Source organism: Corvus moneduloides, chromosome 1, assembly GCF_009650955.1.
Source record: "Corvus moneduloides isolate bCorMon1 chromosome 1, bCorMon1.pri, whole genome shotgun sequence".
Lineage (NCBI taxonomy): Eukaryota > Metazoa > Chordata > Aves > Passeriformes > Corvidae > Corvus > Corvus moneduloides.
Window position 1 is genome coordinate 1,064,536 of NC_045476.1, and position 27,678 is coordinate 1,092,213.

Below are 27,678 nucleotides of genomic sequence, written 5' to 3' on the forward strand. Positions count from 1 at the left end.
CAGGGGAGGCTCAGGTTGGATATTGGGAACATTCCTCCTGGAAAGGGCTGCTCAGCCCTGGCACAGGGTGCCCAGGGCAGCTGTGGCTGCCCCTGGATCCCTGGCAGTGCCCAAGGCCAGGCTGGACATTGGGGCTTGGAGCAGCCTGGGACAGTGGGAGCTGTCCCTGCCCATGGAATGGGGTTGGAATGGGATGATCTCAAAGCTCCCTTCCAACCCAAGCCAGCCTGGAATTCCATTAATATATGGGATATACAGGATATATAGGATATGCAGGATATATAGGATATATAGAATGTACAGGATATATAGGATATACAGGATATATCGAATATATAGGATATATAGGATATATGGAATATACAGGATATACAGGATATAGAGGATATATAGGATATATAGGATATATAGGATATATGGAATATACAGGATATACAGGATATAGAGGATATATAGGATATATAGGATATATAGGATATATGGAATATACAGGATATATAGGATATACAGGATATAGAGGATATATAGGATATATAGGATATATAGGATATATGGAATATACAGGATATACAGGATATAGAGGATATATAGGATATATAGGATATATAGGATATATGGAATATACAGGATATATAGGATATACAGGATATAGAGGATATATAGGATATATAGGATATATGGAATATACAGGATATATAGGATATACAGGATATAGAGGATATATAGGATATATAGGATATATAGGATATATAGGATATATGGAATATACAGGATATATAGGATATACAGGATATAGAGGATATATAGGATATATAGAATATATAGGATACATAGAATATACAGGATATACAGGATATATAGGATATATAGAATATATGGAATATACAGAATATACAGGATATATGGAATATACAGGATATGTAGGATATATAGGATAAACCCTGCTCAAATGGGAGCTTCATCCTTCTGTCACCTTCCCATGTGACAGCATAAAATCCCAAATCAATCAGAATTCCCAGAGGTTAAGGCAATTAATTATTGCTGCACCACCGGGATGGCCAGGCTGGGAGTTGTGTTCAGAGAATCCCCCTGAACAGGGATTATTCTGTGTTTCTTGGTGGTTCTTTGTTAAGAAAGTTGATGTTTTTTCCCCCCTTGCAGCAACACTTTTGTCTTGGAATACTGTGGGGAAGTGCTGGATCACAAGGAGTTCAAGGCTCGGGTGAAGGAATATGCCCGGAACAAGAACATCCACTATTATTTCATGGCCCTGAAGAACGATGAGGTGAGCAGTGGGATTGCTGGGATTGGCTCTGGGAAAGGCTGGATTTAGGTGTGTACAGCCCCAGCTCCTTGGGAATCCACGGAGCAATGTCCTGAATCCATCAGGAATGTTTTCCTGAGGAAAGGAAACCTCAAGCCTTGGGATTTTTTAAACTCATTGCTGAGTTCCAACAATATTTGTGGCACCTTAAATGTATCCCAGTGTCCCTTAGGGAGGGGAAAGTGTCCTTCCAAAGGAAAAGATGGCTCATCCCTTCCATGAGCAAACATCGTCCCTGGGAGAAAAGTTGTGTTTGGGAAGGTGCTCCAGGCCAAACTCGCCCTCCCTGGGTGCCCAAATACACCAAAAATCCACATTTCCTTTCCTGTTAAACTCCATGAAGTTGGGATATTTTTAGCTGGCAAAGTCCCTCCATGCAGGATTGCCTCTGGACTATTTATATATCGGATTTCCTTAATTAATTATGGCTGCTTCAGCTCCGTGGGATGTGGAGCTGTTCCCTCTGCCTGAGAACAAGGGGGATAAATAGAAATTCCATCTCAGACTCTCCTTGTCTCTCCTGTCAGGACTTTCTGGGTCTGTGGAGCTTGAGAGAAAAGGAGCTAAAAATACTCAAGAGTGGTTTTTCCTGCTTTTTTTTTTCTTCTCAAAATAAGGATTTTGGGGATTGTTGTGTGATTTGAAGTGTCACAAAGGAGCATTTCCAGTTATAAAAGGAGTTTTTATTTCTGGAAGTGATCCAGACTTTTCCCTCGGAGTATGAGGTGTGTGGGAGAAAAACTCACTGTCCCAGCCCCTCATGGTCTCACCAGAAACAAAATCCAGGATCCACATCCAGCTGGAGAACTTTGGGAAATGAAGGGCCGTGTACCTAAGAGCTCTTTTTTGGGGGGAACTTGATGTGCCAACAACCCCCAATCTCCAGAATAAGGATGGGGAATATCAAATGAAGAGCGGGAAAGGAGCTGATTCCTCCATGAGTTGTGTTTGTAGCTGCTTCCCATTCCGAGGAATGAGCCTTTTCCCTTGGATTTCTGGTTCCTTTCCAGATCATCGATGCCACCCAGAAAGGAAACTGCTCCCGTTTCATGAACCACAGCTGTGAGCCCAACTGTGAGACCCAAAAGGTAAAGTGCTGGATCAAATCCAGCGGCTCCTCCCTCTGGAGAGCTCAGAGTGAAGCGTTTTCCTTCTTCCTTTTGGCAATTCTTGTTGCTGTCGTATCAGCGACACAAAACCAACTGGATTTAAACCAGGCAGTGCGCCCGGTTTTAAACTCCCCCGTGCTGCTTTTCCAAGGATTAATGCGGTTCAGGGAAAGCAAAGCTGGAGTCAGGCTTGGAATAACTCCTGGCATCTCTTTTCCATAGTGGACTGTGAATGGGCAGCTCCGGGTTGGATTTTTCACCACCAAACTGGTCCCGTCGGGCTCGGAGCTGACGTTCGATTACCAGTTCCAGAGATACGGGTACGTCCCATTTCCTGGCACGGGAATTCCGTGCTCACCTCGTCTTTCCCGGTGTCACTTGGGTCCCACGCCATCCCTTTCCCAGATAATTCCCTTCCCTGCTTCTTCCTGTCTCATTATTGATTAGCCAGGATCCAGGCTTTGCAGTATTCCCCAGGAATTCCTGTTCTTCCCTTCCCGCTCCTGTTTTATGGCTTTGCAAGTCCTTGAGGAGCTGTAAAACCCCCTCGGGAACACATCCCGTCTTCCTGGCCTAATCCAGGGGTGCAGGGAAAGCTCCAGCCTGGAATTTGGATCCCTTTGCTAAAGCTGAGCCTAATATTCCTCTGTTACTGTGTGCTGAAGTGTAACTTAAGGAGCATCCCTTCCTTTTCCTTCTGGATCCTGCTCCAGGCCCTTCCTGTAGGCAGGAAGATCAGGACTGAGTTTTTAGTTGCATTTTAAAATCATTCCTCCTTCCTGAAAATTCCTGGAATTGAGCTTCCCTGGTTTTTACCACTGCAGAGCCACATTCCTCCAGTGGATCCCACATGTTTAAGATAAAACCCTGCCATTTTCCCAAGAAATTGTGGAATGGGGCTTGAAATGGATGGTGTGTCGAGTGGGAAATACAGAGGCTTGGGAGAAATATTCCTTGGGAATTGTATCTATTACATTTATTCTATTTATTCTATTTATTCTATTTATTACATTTATTATATTTATAATGTGTTATATTTATTAAATTTATTAAATTTATTGCATTTATTTATTTCATTTATTCTATTTATTATGTTTATTACATTTATTATATTTACTATAATATATTTATTACATTTATTATATTTATTTATTATATTTATTACATTTATTATATGTATTGTATTTATTACATTTATTGTATTTATTACATTTATTACATTTGTTATATTTATTGGATTTATTATCCACGGCTGTGCATACAGAGCAAATTTTCCATGTGGATTTTGCTGCTTCCATGAATCCTGAGCTCATTCTTTATCCTGTTTTGAGCTTTACAATTCAATATATGAGCCATAATATATCTATAAAAGAACTATATTATAAAAATAAATCATAAATAAATATCTAAAAAATGAATATATAAAAAGCTATGAACTGCAAGCTTTTCCTAATGGATGTATAATCCTGAGGATAAATTCCTTAGGAAAATTAGGCTATCGGTGCCGATGTGGGATAAGAAGTTTTCAGCCCCACCAGCTCCGCCTTTTCCTCTCTGGTTCCTGGTTCTGGACCTGCAGAGAGCCTGGAAGTGAGGCAGGCTTGGCTTTGCAGCTGCCACAGCTGGGGCTCACGGGAGCTGTGTCAGGAGCAAAGCCTTTATTTGCATTTTCAGTGGCTTTTCCATGCAGAGCCATTCCCAGCCTGGCTTCTGGAGCTGGACGAGTGCCTGTGGCTGGGGTTGAGCTGGGGTTGAACCTCTCTTTGTGTCCCCCCACAGCAAAGAGGCCCAGAAATGTTTCTGTGGCTCCTCCAACTGCCGGGGCTACCTGGGCGGGGAGAACAGGGTCAGCATCCGCGCGGCCGGCGGCAAGATGAAGAAGGAGCGCTCCCGGAAAAAGGACTCGGTGAGTTTGGCTCTCCCGGAATCCCTGAGGTGGGAAAAGCCCTCTGAGATCGAGTCCAGCCATTCCCCAGCGCTGCCAAGACCACCCACGTCCCCAAGTGCCACATCCGCTCGGCTTCAATCCCTGTGGGAATGGGGATTCCACCACCAGCAGCCCTTGCCATAAAGGAATTCCCCCCGTGTCCGACCTGACCCTCCCCTGGGACAGCTTGAGGCTGTTCCCTTGGAGCAGATGACTCCTGATGACCTCAGGGTTCAGTCTTTCCCATGGATGTGTCGTTAAATGTTGGATTGATCATCTTGGAGGTCTTTTCCAACTTCAGTGATTTTATTTCACAAGGCCCCTCAAGATTTGTGTTTTCTTGGACCTTCAGTTAAATCCGTATTTCCTTTCTCCTGGTTATTTAAAGTCCCACCAGAGGGGGACTTTCCCAGGTCCAGTATCTGCTCATTCGTAACTAAACCCTGCCATAAATTCCACATGGATTAAAAAATTTGGGTTGTTTTCCACGATTTTTAAACATCCATGAAAGATGAACAATATTGGCTCCACCATTTAGGGCATCACCTGAAATTGGGCAGCTCCGAGGGCAGAGTTCGGCCATCTCCAGGTTGGGAGGTGGAATTTGAGTCTCTAAATTGTTTTGGCTTAGAGGCAACACTTGGAATTGCAGGGATGGGTTCACACTGTGTGGAAAAAGTGCAGAGAATCCAGAGCAAAAGGATTTTTTCTGGGTGAAATCTTCTGCAAGAACCTGCACAGGCTCTTCTTTAATTCCTACAAATTGTAATTATTCCATCCTTGAAGATACAAACCTCTATTCCTGTGGAGAAGGTTTATTCCTAATTCTTTTGGGAAGTTTGAAAATGCCAGTTTTCATTTTTATTTGCTGTATCAGGGAGTGAGGAAGCCAAGAAATAATTGATACATCATTTAGAGGGTGTGTTAGAACACTGATTAGTCACAAAATGATGATGAGGGATATTCCAGTGTCCATGTGGAGAGGGAGCCTCTGGTTGTAAGGATTATAAATCTGTTACAATTTATAATCCATGAATCTATTACAGATTTATAAAGGAATTCTACAATTCAGAATATAAAGAATAAGTTTTACTTGCAATCAAAGATCATTTCTTAGTTTGTTTTCCTACCTGAGACGATCAACTGGGAGGCTTTTGGTGCGACCACCTGGAATTTCCACCTGTCCGGAGCTAAAACGTGACATTCCTTAGGGAAAGCAGAGGTTGGAGTCAGGGAATTCCGTGGCCTGGGGCTGAGGTTGTTCTCCTTTGGCTGTGCAGGTGGATGGGGAGCTGGAGGCGCTGCTGGAGAACGGGGAGGGCCTCTCCGATAAAAACCAGGTGCTGAGCTTGTCCCGGCTCATGGTCCGGATCGAAACCCTGGAGCAGAAACTCACCTGCCTCAAGCTCATCCAGGTGAGGAGCAGCCCTGGGACCGGGAGGGATCCTCAGAGGAAGAGGGGAGTGTGGGAGGCAGGTCTTGCCCTTGTTCCAGCATCCCGAGCTCAGCTGAGTGGCTCCAGGATCCATTGCCCTTAAATTTTGTTCCCCAGTACGAGCTGTGTAATGGTTATCCTGGTCCTGCTGCTGAATCCCTGCTCCAATCCCAGCACTTCCAGCCACTTGAATCAGTTGGACGTGCTCAGGTGCCGAGTTCTGGCTCTGCCGTGGGTTTCACCATAATCCCAGTGGAGCAGTTTTCCATGGTTTTGCCCGGAAGTCTCTGACTATTCCCACATTTGGCTCTCCAGAACACTCACTCCCAGTCCTGCCTGAAGTCCTTCCTGGAGTGTCACGGCCTGTCCCTGCTCTGGATCTGGATGACGGAGCTGGGCGATGGCAGAGGAAGCACTGCCAACAACCTGAAGCTGCAGCTGGAGGTCAGTAATTCCCTGGGGTTGGGAGCTCCCACGGAATCCTCGAGGTGGGAAAAGCCCTCTAAGGTCAAGTGCAACCATTCCTGATCACTGCCGAGGCTGCCACTAACCCAAGTGCCACATGCACAGGGCTGTTGGATCCCTCCAGGAACGGGGAGTCCGGACTTTCCCCTTCTTGGGGAACAGGGTTTTGGCAGCTTTACTGAATGTTCGGGATCACGAGGATTTTCTTTTCCTTCTGTTTTTTTTTTTAAATACAAATCCATGCCAAGTGTTCATGGAAAACAAACTCAGGTGCCTCAGAACTACAGGCCTGAAACTTCTGCCCTCAGGCACATCCTTAATGAACGGAAGGAATTTGCTCCTGTGGTTTTCCTTGAATTCCTGAGGTAGATTCCATGAGCGAGACTTAAAGGTTGTTGCTGTTGCTGCTTATTCCATGCTGAAGCACAGGGAATTGGAGATCCTCACGGTCTGAAATGGAACTGGAATGTTTTGGTTTTCCATACGCAGTTGGGGATTGGATGCCCAAAGACATCTGGAAGTTCAAGGTCATCGAGTCCAAGCTGTGCCCGATGCCCACCTTGTCCCCAGCCCAGAGCACCAAGTGCCACCTCCAGGCCTTCCTGGGACCCCTCCAGGGTGGGGACCCCAACACTTCCCTGAGTGGCCCATTCCAATGTGTAACAACCCTTTCCATGGAGAAATTCCTCCCGAAATCCCTCACCCATGACCTGTGACCATCATTAGATAGATTAGATCAGATACTTAAATTTTAGATGGGATATTAGGAAGGAGTTCTTGGCTGTGAGGGTGGTGAGCCCCTGGCACAGGTTGTCCAGAGAGGTTGTGGACTTCCCATCCTTGGAAGTGTCCAAGGCCAGGCTGGACAGGGCTTGGAGCAACGTGGGATAGTGGGAGGTGTCCCTGCCCATGGCAGGAGGTGGAATGGACGACCCTTAAGATCCCTTCCCACCCAAACCTTGATACCACCTTGATATTCCAGACTGAATTCTTCCTGACAAAAGGGAATTATTCCAGGTTGGACACAGCTTTAAATCCTGATGGCTCTGACAATGCCCTGCTTGTCCTTGCCCTTAGATCATGAAGACCCTGGAGCTGCTGCCCATCCCTACCAAGAACATGCTGGAGGAGAGCAAGGTGCTGCCCATCATCCAGCGCTGGGCTCAGACCAAGACGGCGGTGCCGCAGCTCAGCGAGGGCGACGGATATTCCAGCGAGAACACGTCCCGGGCCCACACCCCGCTCAACACCCCGGAGCTCTCGGCCAAGCAGAGCGTGGAAGGTGACACAGACACCCCCAAGAAGTTGGTGTTCCGGAGGCTGAAGATCATCAGCGAGAACAGCATGGACAGCGCCATCTCGGATACCACCAGCGAGCTGGAAGGGAAGGAGGGCAAGGAGGACCTGGACCAGCTGGAGGCAGCCCCGATGGAGGTGACGGAGGAGCAGCAGCAGCAGCAGCAGCAGCAGGACATCAGAACTGCTGTGGAGGCGCCGGTGGAGAGCAGCAAATCCCAGCCTGCTGAGCTGGAGGCCGAGCCTGAGGCAGAGGTCAAGGAGAGCAACGGAGCGAAGCTGGAAGAGCCCATGGCCATGGAAACGCCGTCGCAGGATGAGGAGGAAGGAGTTTCTGATGTGGAGAGCGAGAGGAGCCAGGAGCAGACAGATAAAATCGTGGATGTGAGCGACTTGGCCACCAGGCTGCTCGACAGCTGGAAGGAGCTCAAGGTAAGAGGCAGCTCCGTGCAGCTCCAGCACCTGGAGCTAAGGAAAGCATGGATTTGGTGGTGGTGTGGTGCAAATGGGGCTGGTTTGATGTCTTTTGGTCAATATTTGGTGACTAAAATGGTCTTTTCTACACAAAAAGTGCTTTCTATATAAATCCTCTGGTGCAAACTGCCCTGGGTGTGACCTGAGTCCGGGTGGCACACGCTGAGATCAGCAGCTGGTTGGGTTTGGGCACACAAGGACACCTCGGTCATCCCGTTGTTTTTTAGGCTGTCCAGGAAAAGGGCAGCTCTGAGGGATTGAGATTCCCTTCTCAACCCATCAGGAAAGGAGGCCAGAGATGCCATGAGCATTTTGGGTGGAAGTGGCTCATATCCATCAGTGTTGAAACAAACTGATGGACTGTCTGCTCCTGAATTCCATCCCTGGAAGTGTTCAGGGCTGTTCCTAAATGCCTCATCCCTGGCAATGTCCAAGGCCAGGTTGGACAGGGCTTGGAGCACCCTGGGGTAGTGGAAGGTGTCCCTGCCCATGGCAGGGGGTGCAGCTGGATGATCTCAAAGGTCCCTACCAGCCCAAGCATTCTGGGATTCTCTGAATTCAGTTATCCCAACATCCTCAGCTTTTCCTGTCCTTTCAACATCTGCTTTTCATCTGCACCGTGTGGAGCCTCCAGAGAAGGGTCTGTTGGCCACAAAGGTTCTCTCAAAGGCCATGTTGGATCAACCCCTGGGTGTTTGTAGATGGAAATGCCCAGATTTGGGTGTTATTTGGGACTTCAGTGGTTTCACTCCCACCAAGGTCTTCTGGAGCAGAAAACCTCTTCAAGAGAAGGGATTGGTGGCTCCCTCTGTCCTGTGGAATTGTGTCCCTGTCCCATAGGTGGCCAGTGGGATCTTCAGCCAACAGCTCCTTTCTGATGGGATGTAGGGTGACATTCCAGTAACGGTTTTAAACTAAAAGAGGAAAGATTTAGATCAGTGGTGAAGAAGGAGTTAATTCCTGCTGTGAGGCTGGGCAGGCCCTGGCACAACTTCCCAGAGCAGCTGTGGCTGCCCCTGGATCCCTGGCAGTGCCCAAGGCCAGGCTGGACATTGGGGCTTGGAGCAGCCTGGGCCAGTGGGAGGTGTCCCTGCCCATGGCAGGGGTGGCACTGGGTGGGCTTTAAGGTCCTTCCAACCCAAACCATTCCATGGTTCTGTGGATCTTGCTGTCTACTCAGCGCTTCAGTCATTCCTGGGTTTCTTTAGCTCTTTGGAAGCTCCTCACCGAGCTGCTGCTTCTGTAGGATTGTGCTCCATGTATTATTTTATATTCCTTATATTCAAGGGCAGGAGGGGTGGGAGCCTCTTTAAGAAGTCCAAACCCAGTGATTCTTGGGGATCCAGCAGGAATTGAAGGTGCTGCTGCAATTCCAGCTTCCTGTGGGCTTGGTGGCTCTTCTGCCCTTCTCTCAATCAACCACCAGCCCAGCTTTAATTACTGGAAGTAGTTTTAAGCAAATTCATGTTTTCTGATGCATCACAGAGCTAAGGAGTTTATTTACCCATTGGCTTTGATAATGAGTAATGATTGAAGGAGGTTAATTAAAATAACGGGTGTTAATTGTGCTGCGGCGCCAGCACAGGTGGAGGAGACCTCACCTTAAGCTTTGCTTGTGCCATTCTGTAGCTACAAACATCAGGATTTAGAAATGCAGAGATTCCCAGGAGAATTCAGGGACATTTTGCCTCAGTCTGAATTTTTCAGGAGGATCAGACACTCCCGGGAAATTCACAGTTTTGGGCACAATCATTTGTGCCACAAATCTTGGAGGGAGAAGAAGGGAGGTGACTGAAATCCATTTCTGCAGAGAGGCTGGGTTGTGGTTTGGCGTTTTCCTCCCCTTTGTTCCGAGTGGATCTGATCCTTTACCAGCTTTGAATTTGCAGACTCTTGGTGTGCTTTTCCTCTTGAAGCGACACCGTCAGGTTGGATTTGTGGTTAAAGAGGAAAAAGTCCTTTTCCGTCATTGCCAAGAGAATTGTTAAGGTTGGAAAAGACCTCCAAGATCAAGTCCAACCTGTTTTAAACTGAAAGTTAAGGCAGGCCTTAGTCCCGCTCTGCTTTGGAGACTTGTTTTGGGTATCCAGACGGAGTTTTTCCTTTGGAACTGCCGTGTTCCCTTCCATGTGCGTGGGACAGCACAGAGAAAATGATAAAATATTGGTAAAACGTGTGAAATTTCACAAAACTCCCCCAAAACATTGGTCTGAGACCAGATTTGATCTGACGGTGTCGTTTTATCCCCAAGATTTGTGTTTTCTTTGGAGCTTGGAGAAGCTCAGCTTGGGAATCTACAGAATTTTGTTGAAGTTGTGGTTGGACCACGGAGTCCTGCCGCAGTCCCGTATTTTAGAGGTGGATTCTCATCCTCTCCGTGTATTTATTAATGAGGTCGTGGTCTGCTTGTAGGGATGGGGTTGGATCTCACGAGCTTGGAGTGTAATCCCAGCAAATCCATCCCAAAAAAGCCGGATCGTGACACGGGGCTGTGACAACTCGTTTCTCTCTAAAACAATTGTAGGGAAGCTGGGAGCTGGGAATTTATCCTGTGCTGGACTTTTTCATGGCTCGGGGAGTTAACTGCCTCTGTCCACCTCTCACCTCATGAGGTGCCACCAAAGCCCGCCCCGGATGTCTAAAAGACAAATCCAAGCTGGAAGGGGGATGGCTCAATCACCCCCAGGTGCCTTTCCCGGCACATCCGAGCTTTGGAAAAGCCGGGTTTTTGGGGCGGTGGAACACCTGGCCTTGGCTGGGGGGCGGGAGGGTCGGAAACGTCGTGACTTAAGCGCTGTCCTCTCCAGCCTTGCTGATGACGCCCTTGTAATTTCCACCGTTTCCATCCAGCTTCTCCGGGCAGCCAGAGCTGACCAAGGGGCTCCTTTTCTCCAACTCCGTGCGGAAGAAGGGAGAGGACATAGCGTGAAGAGCCGGGAAGATGGTTGGGAAGCTGGATGATGCATGAGCAGTGTGATAGGTGAAAGGAGGACAGAGGTGGTTAACTCGGGGATGCCGACGTTATTTTGGTGCGTCCATTGCCGGCAATGGACGTCGCTCCGGGGAAATCCCAGCTCCTGGCCTGAAAGGATTAAGTGAGCTTAATTTTTTTCTCTACCTCTACACACAGGACTTTTAAGTCCTTCCAGGGCTCCAACACTCCGACTCCGTGAGGAGTGCTGGCCACGGCCACACCCCTGGCACAACACCACACACACTCCCATTCCCAGCGGGATGAGTTTTCAGCCCGGGCTCGTGGGCGCCGTTCCCGCTGTCCGAGGAAGCGCCGCATGGCTTCTCCCGGGCTGAAAACTCCCTCCCAGTGCCAAAGGCTGCCTGCTGGGCACCCGGCAGGGGCGCAGGTGCTGGTTCCACGTGGTTCCTCCGGGTGGATCGCGCTCAGGTAAGGCTCCGTGGGCTGATCCGTGCGGAGAGGCCCGTGCTGGAGGTGACACGTGGTGCGATGGCCAACAGACCTCTCGGAAGCACCGGAACACGCCGTAGGGCCAAGCTTGGGAAGCTCTTCCCAACGTCTACTTGATGGCTGAGGTTGAGTAGCTGAGCTGAGGGACAGGAGAGGACATTTTGGTGCCACTCTGCCTCAGGTGGGACCGAGTTTTGGGAATCTTCCTCCACCCCAGAGGAGGCCCTCACCTTCTGGGAAAGGGCAATTGGGAGTTGTGGCTCTGAGGGTCCACAGGCCCTTTCCTTGTGAGTTGGAGAGGGTCTTGGTTTTAGGAAAAGTCTTTTGGAAGAGCCAGCCTTGTGTTTAAATGGTTTCAGTTGGACACTTCTGACCTTCCAGGCGTTTGCGGTGACTCGGAGCTCAAGGCTGAGCCCTCACCCTGACTTAGGCCAAAGTGGCCTTTTTTTTTTTGCTCCCATCTGGGAGCTTAATAATTATGGAATCAGGGAATTGATAGGGTTGGAAAAACCCTCCGAGACCATTGAGCCCAACTCTTCCCCCAGCCCTGCCGAGGCCACCCCTGACCCTGTCCCCAAGTGCCACATCCACATGGATGTTAAATCCCTCCAGCAATGGGGACTCCACCCCTGCCCTGGGCAGCTGTGCCAGGGCTGGACAGCCCTTTCCCGGAGGAATATTCCCAATATCCACCCTGAGCCTCCCCTGGAGGCCACTTCACCCTGAATGGGACATCTTGGGTGACCAAGGCCAAAGGCGCTTCCATCTTCCCCTGGGATGATCTTTCCGAGTCTGCTCTGATTTATCCTGGTAACGCCCGGTGAAGCTGCTCTTGCCTGTCCCTTTCCCAGTGAAGCCTTCCTGGAGTGCCTGGCTCTGGCTCTGGCTCGTGCATCCCATGCTTTAATGGGGAATTTTATAATTTGTTATAACTTAGAGCAAGGAATAGTTTGGGAAAACAATAGGATTGGGGAGCGGCCAGGCCGGGGTTTGCTGTGGGATTTTCTGGCCTTCCAGCAGGGATTTCGTGGTGTTGGTCCTTCCTCTTGCTCTGCCCCATCCCTTGGGATCACGCTGGAGCTGCAGAGGGAAGAGAGGAGAGGAGGGAGGAAGGGAAGGAAGAGCATCCAGCCGCGTAGGGGATGGATTTGGTTGAGTTGTGTTCCTTCAACAAGTCAGCAGAAGTTCATAGAGTTGTAGGATAAACTCCTGGAATCCTTAAGGTTGGAAAAGACCTCTAAGATCATCAAATCCAACCGTTAATTCAGGAGTGATTGGCAGCTGAGGGACGGATTCAGGGAGGAGGTTCCATCAAGGCACAATCTTCCTTTCCCACTGCTGCGTCTTTCGAGTCCTGACTCGATCCTGCAGCTCTCTTCCCTTTCCCAAGCCAAGGCTGGCTTGTGCCTGAGGCTGGACAGCCTAAATCCCATTTTTCCCCCCTCTTTTGTGTCGAACAGACTCGTGTCACTTTTCCTTCTGCGTTTAATTTTCCGTGCAATCCCTTCAAAGCTGTGCTGGAAGCTCGGGAGCCATTTGGAGCCCGTTAGCGGCGGTCGCATTGATTGAGGAATTCTGCAGCTCCGAGCCAGCAGCTTCCGTTTCCCAAAATAAAATCGACTTTTCTTGGGACTTTCCCCAGCCTGGTCTGACCACCATCTGCTTCTCATGGAGCAATTTGGACAAGTCCTTCCGTTTGTTCCTGGTTCAAAGCCTTTGCTGTCTCCATCTTCCCACGTGGATGCTGGAGGCTCCACCGAGTAGAGCTGGAGTTGCTCTCCAGCAGGACGGAGCTCACTCCCTGCTCATAATGACCTTGGATTTTGGGCTTCCTGGACTTTTTAGGGCTGGCCAGTTGGTTGGGATGGATCCTGGAACGGGCTCCCCCAGTGCCCTGGTGAACCTCAAGCGAGGTGTGGCAGGAGTGGCAGTGCCGGGGGTGCCGAGTCCCCTTACTCCAGGTGCTCCGTATCCTCCTTCTCTTCCCACCGAGCCTTTTCCCAGTAATTTCCCATTCCCCATCCTGCTCTTTAATGGGACAGATCCTTTTTAGGAGCTGGGGAGTTGGTGTGGTTTAGCTCTTCCCAACACTCGTGTTGTCTTTCCCCTCTGGGCAGTTCATCCACGATCCCGTTCCTCGGTGGCTCCTCGTTCCCTCTGGGAGCAGCCCTGGGGCAGATTTGGGGGGATTTTTTGGATGTGCTACTCTGAAAATGAACATTTTTAGGAGTTTAATGTGGGAAAGAAAGAAATGAAATTGGGAGACCCATTGCTGGGAGGTGATTTTGGGGCTTCAGGACCTGCGCCTGTGGTCACTTCCATCCCACATGAGGTGGTGAGAGGCAAGATCATCCCTGCCATCCACAGCCATGGAATTCTGTGGGAAAATAAAATCAAATCCATAAATTATGGCTGGATGGGGCTTGGAGCATCCTGGGCTGGCGGGAGGTTCCCTGACCGTGGTGGGGATTGGAATTGGATGAGCTTCAAGGTCCCTTCCAGCCCAAACCTTTCCATGATTCCATGATATGGGACATTGCAGAGATGACATCATTCATAAATACATAAATCCTATATAATTATGGGCTCCTCCTGCATCCCTCCCCACCCCAAACATGGAGCTGCTGCTTTGTTTCTTTACTTTTAATCTGAAAACCCCTGGATTTGGAGTCTTTTAACCCATAGGAAACACACAAACAGATAAAAACAACTAAAAAATGTCATTTTAATGGAATTTTAATGCCTCTCTTTTTTGTAGATCCTTCAAACTGCACGTGCTGTGTCCAAGCTCTATGGAAAAGCAAAAATATCTTTAAAAACCTAAAAAACTTGGCCCAAATCCCTTTTTTTTTTTAACCAGCAGCAGCACTTTTGAAGTGGTTTTGCCTCGTGGACAAACCACAACGGGGTTTCTTCTCCTTTCCTTTTATTCACTAAAGGAAATTCTCGTTTTTAGCCCATCCAGGCCTAGGGGTGGACACGTTGCTAATGAGCCCCCTGAGCCACCCTTTAATTAATTCCCAAACAGCTTTAAAAACTCCAGGAATTTAAAAAAAAAAAAAAAAGATACTCTTTAAAATCTGAGAGTCAAATCAAGGTAAACTCCACATTTCTGAGCTCGTGGGAGCTTTAAATTCCCACCTGGAGCAGCCTTCTCCCCTCAGGAACAGTTGAATCCGTCTTTTTTCCCACTCTGCCTCATCCAGGGCGTAAATGAAAGGAGATTTTCGGGAAGGTGCCCTGGGAAAGCTGGAATGTCAGCACAGCTCCTGACAGCAATTTCTTTGTGTGGAACTGAGCATCTCCTTCATGATTCCGTGGGGTTTGTTTTGGGAGGCAGCTGCAGCTCCATCAGGGATGCCCCATCAGGCGCAAAGCAGCTGGAAACAACTGGGAATTCTTGGGAATGCTGTATTCCTTCAGGAAGGGAACAGAGCTAGGGCTTGATAGAAGCTGGAATGAAACAAAAAGGAGCTTTTTATTCCAAGCTTTCAGGGCTTGGACAGTCAGGAATGTAAATGTGAAACCTCTGTAGGATCATGAGCGTCGCTGAGATGAAATGGGATTTACACTGAGAGTGCCAGAAGATTCCAATTAAAAATACAGCAGAGCATGGGAAGGTGCTAATCAACCTCATTCCTAATTGTGGGGGTGCACAGTTGCTTCCAATGACGTGGGAAGAGTCGGTGCTGCACACTCCAGTGGGGTTTAGCAGGGCTGTTGTGCTAAAGCTGGGCTTTAGGGAAGTTCTGATCCTCGTTCCCAGCTCTTCTTCCCTTCCTTCCCACGGTGCCATCTCCACCAGACCTTTGGGATCATCCCATCCCACCCCTGGATGGGCAGGGACACCTCCCACTGTCCCAGGCTGCTCCCAGCCCCAGTGTCCAGCCTGGCCTTGGGCACTGCCAGGGATCCAGGGGCAGCCACAGCTGCTCTGGCAATTCCAGCCCAGCCCCTCCCCACCCTCCCAGCCAGCAATTCCCAATTCCCAATCTCCCATCCAGCCCTGCCCTCTGGCACTGGGAAGCCATTCCCTGGCTCCTGTCCCTCCAGGCCTTGTCCCCAGTCCCTCTGCAGCTCTCCTGGAGCCCCTTTGGGCCCTGCCAGGGGCTCTGAGCTCTCCCTGTGTCCTTCCCTTCTCCAGGGGAACATTCCCAGCTCTCCCAGCCTGGCTCCAGAGGGGCTCCAGCCCTGGAGCAGCTCTGGGGCCTTCTCTGGACTCTCTCCTGTGCTGAGGGAGGAGCTGGATGAGCAGAGGGTTTGGACTTTGCTGCCATTGAAGGAGTGCTGGACGCTGGGGTCTGATCTCAGCAGCTTCAGCAGGTCCTTGGTCAAAGGGGTTGCTCGGAGCTGGGCCTTGGCCTCCTGCTCATTGCCCTTGGGATGCTCCAACATCAAACACCAGACCTTGGGAACATCATGGAAACGTGAACCCTGTCCCCAGTGAGGCTCTTGGGAGCTGGGAGAAGCCCAGGGATGGTCCATGAGCAGATGTTGGCCACCAGAGCCAGGATCACAGATCCATGGAATGTCTGCAGTGGGAATCACCAAGCCCAACTCCCTGCTCCTAGCAGGACAATCTGAAACTGCCCTGGAGACCAGGACAGGGACAGCAGGAGGTGCTGGTGGGACACTCTTATCTCCCCACGGAATGTGTAGCACCCTACAGCTCTGCCCAGAGCTCTTGGCCCAAAATTCCACCTAAATCCATCAAAAATCAGACCCTGAGCAGAGGAGATAAGTGGAGAGCACCACAAAACCCCCAGAACTTTCCCTCAAGAGACCCTTTTTTGGGGGTTCCCTATCAAGGATTTATGCGGTTCTCGGCTCTTTGGGGTGGTTTTGGGAGCAGCTGGAATTCTGACCGTGCCCGTGCCTTTTCCACAGGAGGTGTATCGCATCCCGAAGAAGAGCCAAGCGGAAAAGGAGAGCAGTGGTAAGTCCTCACCTTTTCCATGTTCTCCTCTTCTCCCATGGAAATGCTTCATTTTCCCAGGTGGGAATGCCGAGGGATGCTCTGCCTGCGCAGCTCCTGGGATAGGGAGGATAACCTGAGCGGTGGGTGGTGGGAGATGGAGCCCTGAGGGTGGCATGGGGCAACCTAGAATTAAAATCATGGAATTGGTGAGCTTGGAAAAACCCTGCAAAATTGAGTCCAACTGTCCCCCAGCGCTGCCAAGGCCACCCCTGAGCCACGTCCCCAAGTGTCACATCCACGTGGCTTTTAAATCCCTCCAGCAATGGGGACTCCACCCCTGGACAGCCCTTTCCAAGAGGAATATTCCCAAATCCAACCTGAGCCTTCCCTGGTGCAACTCGAGGCCGTTTCCTCTTGTTCTAAGAGAGGGATACTCTAAATACTCCGAATGATAAAAATTTCCCCCCTCTTCCCTGTTTTCCCAACAGCTGACCGTGGGAGAGAGACAGCCGGGCTCCGGGATCAGACCCCTACTCCCAAGAACCCCATCCTGAGCCGGGAGCGGGATCCGGAGCGGCAGAGCCAGAGCAAGGAGAGGAAGAGACGCAGAGATTCCCTGTCCCCGCCGTCCTCGGGCTACGAGCGGGGGACAAAGAGGCCGGAGGACAGGCAAGTGCTGGCAGGGATCCACCGTATTCCAGGGATCTGCTGTAATCCTGGGTAAAATCTGCAGGAAGAATGGTCCTGGAGATCTTTGAAATCGCCCAGGGCTGGGGAAGGGAGTTTTCTCCTGGAGCAATCCTGGTGGTGAGATCTGTTCCCGGGAGCTGGGCGGTTCTGTGGTGTTGGTGGCTTCTTCTCTGGGATGAGCTGCATCTCCATCTTCAGGCGTGTTCTGGGAATGAGGTGGGAAATGAGGAAAGCTGTGCCAGCTCCTGCACAGAAATTAGGGATCGTGGAATGGTTTGGGTTGGAAGGACCTTAAAGCCCATCCAGTGCCATGGGGACACCTTCCACGGTCCCAGGGTGCTCCGAGCCCCAGTGTCCAGCCTGGCCTGGGGCACTGCCAGGGCTGGGGAATCCAGGAATTCCAGGATGCAGCCCTCCTAATGCAAAGGGCTCCCTGGGTCCTTCAAAACCCATTCCCTTCTCCTCCTCCTCCTCTTCCTGGTGTGCTGGGAATTATTCTGAACTTGGAGCAATCCCTGCCTGAACAGGAGGGAGCAGTGCCCAAACCAGGACTTCTAACTCCAAAACTTCCTTGTCTGAGTAATTATTCCCTGCATATTCCTGCAAGGACAACAATCCAGGGAGCTGTGATCCCAGCAGGCCGGTGCCGTGTCTCCTGCCTTTCCTTGGGAACGGTGGCATCACTGCCGGGGCAGAGAATGCGACTCCTAATAAAGAGAAGGAAAATATTCCATGTCTTGGAGCTCAGAGTGACTGGAGATCGTGTTAAAGGCAGGAAAAATACCAGGGAATTTCCTTTCAAGAATTCCGTTCTCTGTTGTCCCTCTCAAAGCCGCTCCGTAATTAGGGAACAATTGGTGCCGAGTCAGCCAGACGAGGAAACCTCGCGTTGAGCTGAGCCGGGAAAGTTGGAAACATCTGGAGAAAAAATACAGATGTAAATCTATCCCCCTGGAACGAGGCTGGAAACATCCCCAGGAAGTAAATCCTGGATTTTCAGGGTTGTTCTAAACAGAACAAACGGTTCTTTTGGGTGAGGAGTTGCTGCTCTGACTCTTCCTCCTGTGCCGTGTCCGTGAAGGAGCAACATCCTTCTCTGGGAATGTTCTCCCCACTCTGAGCATCCCCCGTTGTTATCCCAAGGATTTAATAAGGAAAATAACCGAACGGATGGAGAAGGGAACGCTAAACCCTCGGTTTCCTTCTCCCCACTCCCTCCACGCCGGCTGCTTCTCCTCCAAACTCTGCTGGCAGTGCCAGGAAAGACTTTAATTAGGGAAACCAAACTCCTCACGGCAATGAGGTTCCCATTAACGGATCCTGCAGCTCCTCTGGGAATGCCAGGAAACAGCTCCAGCGGATCTGTTGGTAGCAATGTGCTTTTGATATGTAAATGGATCCCAGGGCCACGGAATATGTGGAGAATATCCTGGATGCTTTGTAGAATCCATTATGTTCAGGCTGCAAAGCATTTTTCCTTGTGATCCCTGTTTTACCACACTCGTAATGTCTGGAAATATCCACCTTTGATCTGAAATTTTCCTTGGTTGGGCTTTGATCAAAGTCCTTAGGCTTTTTCTTTTTTTTTTCCCCTCCTTCTTTAATTCCCTGGAAAAATCCCTCCAGCTGCTCTGTGTTTTGGGATGAAAACTCGTAAGGAATTAAAGCCCCATACACACCATTATTTTTTGAAGCTGAAGTTGTGGTCTGGGAAGGAGCAGAATTCCCAACAGGAATGCGCTGTTTGTGACTCCCTTGTTCTTTGCCATGTCTGCAGCTCCCGTGTCGGGGTTCCGGACTGGAAAGATGGAATTCTCATTCCAGCTCTGGAATTTGAGGGGGAAGGTGCCGTGGTGTGAGTTGCTCCTGTTTGGGAGCCTCTTCCAAATTCTTTGTTGGTCCTGCTTTAGGAGAACACGGCAGAGTGTTTCCAGCATTTTGGGATACCCTGCTGGTTGTGACCTTTCCTTGGGTTCTCTGGGAGATGTTCCCTCGCTCTCCAGGTATCCCGGAGCAGCTCCTCCAACTTCTCTGGCACCTTTGCGTCTCCATCAGCACCAGGCTGATGTTGGCCAATCCATCGGGATTGCTGACCCCCTGCCCTGGCTCCCTGTGGGGGAGCAGGACCAGCGGGGTGTTGGTGTTTCTCTTGAGTTGCTCAAACAGCCGGAACAAAGGGAATGCTTTTAGGAATCGCCACTGTTGCTGGGCATTCCAGGTTTCCCACCCTCCCTTTTGCTGCTGGAGCCCTGGGCCTGCAGCTTCCTGAGGCCTCACAGCCCTTTCCCTGTTCCCTCTCTCCCAGGTATGACACGCCAGCATCTTCCAAGAAGAAGGTCCGGCCCAAGGACCGCAACAAGCTGTCCACAGAGGAGCGCCGGAAGCTCTTCGAGCAGGAGGTGGCCCAACGGGAAGCCCAGAAACAGCAACAGCAGCTCCAAAACCTGGGAATGACGTCCCCGCTTCCCTACGACTCCATGGGCTACGGAACGCCCCACCACAGCTTCATCGGATACCCGCCGGGGTACCCCATGCAGGCCTACGTGGACCCCAGCAACCCCAACGCCGGCAAGGTGCTGCTGCCCACGCCCACCATGGACTCCATGTGCTCTCCGGCGGGATACGAGCATTCCCAGACTTTGGTGGGGCACACGGTGGAGCCCGCCCTGAGCACGCCGCAGCCGGTGCCCGTTGTCCAGCACGTGGCCACCACCATGGAGGTGACCACCCCGCAGTACGTGGCCCAGAGCGACACCGTGGTGCACCAGGAGGCCAACGTGGCCGTGCTGCCGGTGGCCGCCGCCGGCGCGGTGCAGAGCCAGAGCTACGGGGTGTGGGATTCCAGCCAGCAGCCCGTGGCTGTCCAGCAGCCCTATTCCCCGGCCCAGTCCCAACCGGCCATCTACTACCAGGGCCAGACCTGCCAGACCGTCTACGGAGTGACCTCTCCCTACTCGCAGACCACCCCACCCATCGTCCAGGTAATTCCAGCTGGGAACACCAGGGGAGCCGGCTGGGAATTGAGTTACTCACTGTTGCTTCTGTTGTTGGAGCATCTTCTTAGCTCTTCTCAGGGAACTTCCTGCCCAGGAGTAGGAGAAAAGCACATTCCAGGGCATTTCCCATCTACAAACGGCATGAATTAGAGAATCATGGAATCTGGGAATGTGTTGGGTTGGAAGAACCTTAAAGAACATCCCAATCCACCCCCTGCTGTGGGCAGGGACACCTTCCACTGGCCCAGGGTGCTCCAAGCCCCAATGTCCAACCTGGCCTTGGGCATTCCAAGGGATGAGGGATATTGAGAGCATCCAGGGATGGGGGATATAGAACACTTCCAGGGATGGAGGATATAGAACACTTCCAGGGATGATGATTCCATAGTCCTTGGGGCAAATCAGGAACTTGCAGCTTGCAGGAATGTTTCAGAACCTCTTTAGAGAAGTTGTGTTGGTTTCTTGACTGTTGAAGGGAGGTTTGTGGGCAGGAGCTGAGTAAACGAGTAAAACGTGGATGTGGGAGCTCAGCTTCCACTGGCTTTTGGAAGTGGGAGTCTGGAGCTACCAGAATTAATCACATTCCAAAAATCTAAGGATAATATTGGGAAGGAATTCCTGGCTGGGAGGGTGGGGAGGGGCTGGGCTGGAATTGCCAGAGCAGCTGTGGCTGCCCCTGGATCCCTGGCAGTGCCCAAGGCCAGGCTGGACATTGGGGCTGGGAGCAGCCTGGGACCTGGCGGACGCTGCGCTCCTCTAGCAAAGGTTTTTTTGGGAAAACCAGCTGAGTGTGATTCCCTGTTCCAGAGCTATGCCCAGCCAGGTCTGCAGTACATCCAGGGCCAGCAGATCTACACGGCTCATCCGCAGGGAGTCATCGTGCAGCCCCCCACGGCCGTCACCACCATCGTGGCAGCCGGACAGCCCCAGCCCATCCAGCAGGTGAGGACTGCTGGATCCAAAGGGATGGGGAGGGTTTTCCCGTGGGATAAAGAGCTCTCAGGGCACCTCTCATGGCCCCTCATGACTTCTCTCTTCATCCCTTCCGTGCTGTTTCCAGCCTGAGCTGGTGGTCACCAATAACCTCCTGGATCTGCCTCCGCCGTCCCCTCCCAAACCCAAAACCATCGTCCTCCCTCCCAACTGGAAAACGGCCCGGGACCCTGAGGGAAAGATCTACTACTACCACGTGGTCACCAGGTGAGTGTGGGCATCGCTGACCCCTGGCCCCAGGTGCCACGGCCACAGGGCTTTGAGATCCCTCTGGGATGGGCACTCCAGCACTGTCCAGGGACAGCTGTTTCCATGAAGGAATTTTCCCAACCTGAACGTCCCCTGGCACAACTTGAGGCCGTTCCCTCTTGTCCTGTCGTTTGTTTCTTGGGAGAGGAGCCCAACTCCCACCTCCACAGCAAGGAACGCGATTTTCCCAATGTTTTCCCCACACCTTTCCCATTAGTTTTGGGAAGAACCAGGTTTTGGATCAATCCCTATGGAATTACCTGGAATTATAACGAATTTTAAGCTTCTAAAAAGGATTTTTTTTTACATTTCCAACGCCGTGGGAGGTGTGGATGGGGATCCACCTCTGAAGGGATAAGCCAGGAATATTTTCTCCCATATCCATTTCCTGCTGTCAGTTCTTGTTCCTGGCACACATTTCTCTGCATCCACTAATCTTTTCCATCTCCCTTTGGATTCCTCTCTGCTTCCTGGCACACCAACAGCAGGGCAGGAGACCTTCAAACACCTGGAACTGAAACCAGTCGAGCAGGAACTGGTGAACTGTGCTGGTTGGAAGTCTCGGGATGAGATGAGGAGGCCCAGCTGGGGTCTCTGCTGGGACATTCCCACCTTTCCATGCTGGGAATTTCATCCCGGTGATGAACATCCCTTGATCCCACAGCGTCACCATGGTGGGAAATGGTGCAAATTCCCTTTTTTCAGTTCTTCCTGCTTGGTTTTAACCTTCTCCAACTTAGAAATCCTCAAACGCAGCATCAGGAGCAAGACGAGGCCGCGAATTCCGCGTGTCAGGAATTCTGATGGCTGATGGACTCCGGATGTGCCAGCTGATGGGATAATCCATGAGCAGGTCCCGGTTTCTTTAAGGGTCTGTCTCCCTTCCTCCAGACAAACCCAGTGGGATCCTCCAACCTGGGACAGCCCCGGGGACGACACCAGCCTGGAGCACGAGGCCGAGATGGACCTCGGGACCCCCACGTACGACGAGAACCCCATGAAGGTGAGGGAGGCAAATCCTTGGGAAGGACCATGGGATGGGAGGTCAGTGTGGATTCGGGGCGTGGCAGGGGGACAGAAGTGACCCCGGATCCTCTGGAGTGGCTCTGTTGGGGCTCGGCCGTTGCGGCCACAGCTCGAGTGGACACCGGACTTCCCTGAAGTTCTGCCCTGCATTCCAACCTCGTGTGTGGAGCTGGCCAAAAAAAAAGGGAATGAGGGGGAATAACATTGAGAAGGACAAACTGAGGGTGTAGCTTAGGAGCCTTTCCTGTATCTTTCTGATTCCTTAAAAAGCTGGAGAAGATCCATGGAAAGAAAGGAATCAATCCTCCCACTGCTCCGGTGCTCCCGCATTCCCGGGAGTGACTTTCCTGGAGGCGGAAGCAGCAGCACCCTGGAACCCTGCAGCACCCAGGAACATCCCACACGGCTGCTGTTGCCTTTCCATGTGCTGCCAGGATCCCAAGGGTTAATCCCATTCCCGGAACGCCTCCGAGTGCTCCAGCCAGGATTCCTGGCGAGTTCACTCCGACAAAATTACGGACAAATATTTATCTCCCTGGAAAGAAATTAATTGGAAAATGAGCTCAGAGCTGGCACTCCCTGCACAGCCAGGAGCTGTTTCTTCCACAGGGGAATCCAGGGAAGCCTTTTCAAGGATTCTTACCCCTGGATCAGTGTCACCTTTATCCCATGGCATTCCCTGGAGATTCCGGGATCTCAGGATTGCAAATATTGTTGAAGGATGTTGGGATTGATGAAGAAAATGTTAATTTGAGGCTCTGAAGGGAGATTTGGAGCTGGAATAGCTGGGAATTGCATCTCTGTGGAGGGATGAGCTGAAGTTCAGTGGTGCAGAGCAGCTTGGAGGTATCTGGGAGCATCCCTGGGATGGGAAGGAGGTGCTGAGGAGAAGATTGGGCTCTTCCGAGTGAGGGAATAGAGCTGTGCTGGTGCTTTCGAGCTTGGGAATTGTTTTCCTATGGAATTTTGAGGGTCTCCGTGCTGCCTGCACAGCAGAGGGAGCAGCAAGGAATGATGCTCCCATGAATGTGGGGGTTTATCCCATAAACTGGGATGAGGAGGAGCTGAGGGCCGAGGTGACCATCCAAGGGCTTCACCTCGGGCCGGACATGAACTCCCTGCTCCTTCCAGGTTTTGCTGCTCGCTCCAAACCCCAAATCCCTGAATTTCCCTGAATCCATGAACCCCTCATTCCTAGATGAGCCGTGGCTCTGGCTGACCTCAGGGTGAGGTGGTTCCAACTCACTCCAGAGCTTCAATTCCTTTTCTTCTGGGCCAGGATGGCCGGAAGGTCGGGATTTTCCTGGCACTGAATTCCCATGGTCACGGCTCCCGCCTCCGACGCTTCCACCCTGAAATTACAACCACATTCCTTGGATTTTTCACCCTGCTCCCCACCCCACACCTTTCCCAAGTGGATTAAACCCACCCAGGAGGGATTAAACCCACCGGCACCGCGGCTCCGGCGTCCGACAGCTGCGGCTGCTATTCCCGGTGTTCCTGGGCTGTGGGGGAGGATTTTGATGGAAAGGCACAAGAGGAGTGGGAAGCCAGGGTCGCCATTCCCTTTAAAACACCCTTGGAATCCTGTTTTTCCCCATGGAATACAGTTTTCTGGAGGGAGTGGCTCAGCAGGAAGGCTGGCAGGGACGCTGGGCTGGATTCTGAAGGTTTTGCATCCTTTTAGATGGAAAAAGCTTGGAATTGGGTTGGGTTTGTCTGTGCCCGTTGGTTCTCCATGGAAAAGTCAGTGTCAACAGAGCAGATCCCAGCTGCTGGAGAAGAGAATCCCAGTCAGGCTCCTCCAGCTTTTCCCAAACATTTGGCTTCCTGATCCCATCCCAGGCTGGTTTTCCCACTGTTTTTGTGGCTTGTCCATTCCTGTCTCCTCCAGAGGCTGAAAAACAGCGACAGCACCATTTTGGGGCATTTTTCTGTGTTAGTTTTCCTGGCAGGCTTTGGATTATGGGATTACACTTCGGGGAGGTGAGGGAGGAAGGCCTTGATAAAGAGGTTTTGATATTAAAAGAAATTTAAAATGCAATTTTAGCCTAAAATTAGGGAAAATTCTCCGAGGAGGAATTGGCACTTTGGCACGAGGAGGAGCTTGGAAATGGAGCTTTTATTTCTCCTCCTCATCTTTCCCTGCCAATTTTAGACACCGATTTTTCCCCTCATCCCACACGGAGAGGGGTTGGATGGGGAAGGGTTTGGGGGTGGAGAAGGGTTTGGGAATGGAGAAGGATTTGGGAATGGAAAAGGGTTTGGGAATGGAGGAGGATTCGGTGGTGGAGAAAGGATTGCTGATGGAGAAGGGATTCGTCATGGAGAAGGGTTTGGGAGTGGAGAAAGGATTGGTGGAGAAGGATTTCAGGATGGAGAAGGGTTTGGGGATGGAGAAAGAATTTGGGGGTGGATAATGGGTTGGTGATGGAGAAGAGTTTGGTGATGGAGAAGGATGTTTGGGGTTGGAGAAGGATTTCATGATGGAGAAGGGATTGGTGATGGAGAAGAGTTGGGGGATGGAGAAAGGGTTGGGTTGGTGGAGAAAGATTTGGGGATGGAGAAGGATTTGGGGGTGGAGCAGGGTTTGCTGTAGAAGGCTTTGGGAATGATGAAGGGTTTGGGAATGACGAGGGGTTTGGGAAGAACAAAGGGTTTGGGAAGGGTTTGGCAATGATGAGGGGTTTGGGAAGAATGAAGGGTTTGGGAATGATGAGGGGTTTGGGAATGACAAAGGGTTTGGGAAGAACAAAGGGTTTGGGAAGGGTTTGGGAATGACAAAAGTTTGGGAAGAACGAAGGGTTTGGGAATGATGAGGGGTTTGGGAAGGGTTTGGGAATGATGAGGGTTTGGGAAGGGTTTGGGAATGACGAGGGGTTTGGGAAGGGTTTGGGAATGATGAGGGGTTTGGGAAGGGTTTGGGAATGATGAGGGTTTGGGAAGGGTTTGGGAATGACGAGGGGTTTGGGAAGGGTTTGGGAATGATGAGGGTTTGCCCACGGAGCACTGCAGGCGTTGGTGCCGGAGCCATCCGGAGCCATCTGCTCCCCATTCCCGGCCTTTTGAAGTGGCAGCCGAGCCTGGGGCCGGAGCAGGAGCTTTGATGTCCCTGCTCCGGCCAAGCCTCGGCCATAAAACCTCCCTGGCGCGGCTGATTTACGCCCTGTCCCTCTGCTCCCACGGCTCTGCAGCTCTGCCCTCCAGCCTCCAGGCACGTTTTTAGGGATTGAAAGGGATGGGATGGCTCCTGCTTTTTTCAGTGTTCAACACTTGAAAAAAAGTGGGATTTTTTTAATTAAAAGAAATATTGGGACATCATCAAAGAGCAGAAGGAGAAGGGAAGCCTCCCCCGGCTTTCCAAACCTTTAACAAATCCTTTTGCTCTTCCCGTCCTTACAATCCAAGTCGGGATTAGCTGGATGCCAGACCTCTCCCAGAAAATGGTGCTGGTGCAGGGATTGCCGCTTTTCCCTCCCCTAGGCTCCAAGGAGATGGCAGAGCTTGGGATGGGAGCGTGTGGGAGGTGGGTGTGGGTCCAGCAGGAAGGGATGTGCTCCGGGATGCAGCCAGAGCGGATTCCACTCCGCTAGTGAATCAGGGATCAGTACTCAGGGAAGCAGCCAGAAATTCCTAGAAAATTCCCTTCATCTTGAGTGTAGCTAAAGTTAGTCCGTGTGAACGCTTGTGGGGGGCCCCAGCCCTCCCAGGGAATTCCTGAAGGAAAATCCACCACCACAGGCCTTGCTCCCGCTGTGGACCAGCCTGGCTGCCCCAGGACCTGCTCCTGCTCTTTTTCCAGCTTTTTTTCCAAAGCAAACAAGAGCAAGGAGTGGTCCCTGTGCCTCCCAGCCCAGGAGTGTGACCGGGGTGTGCTGGGAATTGTGCCAGGATTGGGCTGGGAAGTGTGTTGGGACCAGGCTGGGGAATGCCAGGAGCAAGGCTGGGAAATGCTGGGCCTGGACTGGGATTAGACTGGGAATTGTGCCTGGGTTGGGGCGAGGAGCGTGCCAGCGTCGGGATGGGGAGCTCACTGGGATTGGGCTGGGAAATGCCTGCTTTGGGGTGTGGAGCGTTCCGGGACTGGGCTGGGAAGCCCAGCAGGAATGAGCTGGGAAGTGTGCCTGGATCGGGCTGGGAAGTTCACTGGGATGAACTGGGAAGCTCACCTGGACTGCCAGGATTGAACTGGGGAGTGCACCAGGACTGGGCCGGGAAGTTTGGTGGGATCAGGGTGGGAAGAGCAGCAGGACTGGGTGGGAAAGCTCATGGGACCGGGCTGGGAAATGCCGGGTTTGGGGTTGGGAGTGTGCTGGAATTTGTCTGGGAAGTGCACCTGGATCAGTGCTGGCCTTGGGCTGGGAAGTTCTCTGGGACTGAGCTGGGAAAGGTGTTGGGAATGGGTTGGAGCGTGCACTGGGATTGGGCCTGGAAGCTCAGCAGCACTGGGCTGGGAAGCCCATCGGGATCGGGCTGGGAAGACTGGATTGGACTGGGGAGTGTGCTGGCATGGGGCTGGGAAGCTCCCTGGGAATGGGCTGGGAAGCTCCCTGGGAATGGGCTGGAAGCGTGTGCTGCCCGCCTGGCTGTGGGACTGTCCCCAAGGGGGAACAGGGAAGCGTTGCCATCCCGGTGTTCCCTTCTCCAGTCTTCCAAGAAGCCCAAGACAGCGGAAGCCGACACATCCAGCGAGCTGGCCAAGAAGAGCAAGGAGGTGTTCAGGAAAGAGGTGAGCGATCCCTGTGCCAGCCCAGGGATGGGGTGGGATGGGGTGGGATGGGGTGGGATGCTGGGAGCGGGGAGCCGGATCCAGTGCTGTGTCCCGCAGATGTCCCAGTTCATCGTGCAGTGCCTGAATCCCTACCGGAAACCCGACTGCAAGGTGGGCCGGATCACCACCACCGAGGACTTCAAGCACCTGGCACGCAAGGTGGGAATGGGGGAATGGAGGAGTGGGGGCTGCAGGGACACGGGGATGTGGGAACGTGGGGACATGGAGGGTACGGGAACATGGGAACAGGGACTCAGGGATATGGGAACATGGAGGGTACGGGGACATGGGAACATGGAGGGTACGGGGACATGGGAACACGGGGACACAGGGATATGGGAACATAGAGGGTATGGGGACATGGGGACACGGGGACACAGGGATATGGGAATGTGGAGGGTACGGGGACATGGGAACAGGGACACAGGGATATGGGAATGTGGGAACGTGGGGACATGGAGGGTACGGGGACGTGGGAACAGGGACACAGGGATATGGGAATGTGGGAATGTGGGGACATGGAGGGTACGGGGACATGGGAACAGGGACACAGGGATATGGGAATGTGGGAACGTGGGGAC

The 27,678-nt window shown here is 51.7% G+C and overlaps 1 protein-coding gene across 2 annotated transcripts in view; it reads left to right on the top strand.

Moving 5' to 3' along the window:
* The window catches only part of SETD2 (SET domain containing 2, histone lysine methyltransferase), a 53,617-nt gene that overhangs the window by 21,688 nt on the left and 4,251 nt on the right, over positions 1–27,678 (top strand). Inside the window, exons 6-20 of one of the 2 annotated variants that reach the window (XM_032128599.1) lie at positions 1,162–1,285; positions 2,335–2,412; positions 2,656–2,753; positions 4,213–4,339; positions 5,641–5,775; positions 6,111–6,239; positions 7,338–7,988; positions 16,342–16,390; positions 16,861–17,041; positions 19,368–20,043; positions 20,866–21,000; positions 21,119–21,258; positions 22,192–22,303; positions 26,975–27,055; positions 27,155–27,256. In XM_032128599.1, the coding sequence (XP_031984490.1) occupies positions 1,162–1,285; positions 2,335–2,412; positions 2,656–2,753; positions 4,213–4,339; positions 5,641–5,775; positions 6,111–6,239; positions 7,338–7,988; positions 16,342–16,390; positions 16,861–17,041; positions 19,368–20,043; positions 20,866–21,000; positions 21,119–21,258; positions 22,192–22,303; positions 26,975–27,055; positions 27,155–27,256 (2,818 nt within the window). Of the gene's footprint in view, positions 1–1,161; positions 1,286–2,334; positions 2,413–2,655; positions 2,754–4,212; positions 4,340–5,640; positions 5,776–6,110; positions 6,240–7,337; positions 7,989–10,880; positions 11,126–16,341; positions 16,391–16,860; positions 17,042–19,367; positions 20,044–20,865; positions 21,001–21,118; positions 21,259–22,191; positions 22,304–26,974; positions 27,056–27,154; positions 27,257–27,678 lie in introns of those variants that run through there. The other variant, XR_004243762.1, reaches the window with a different exon arrangement.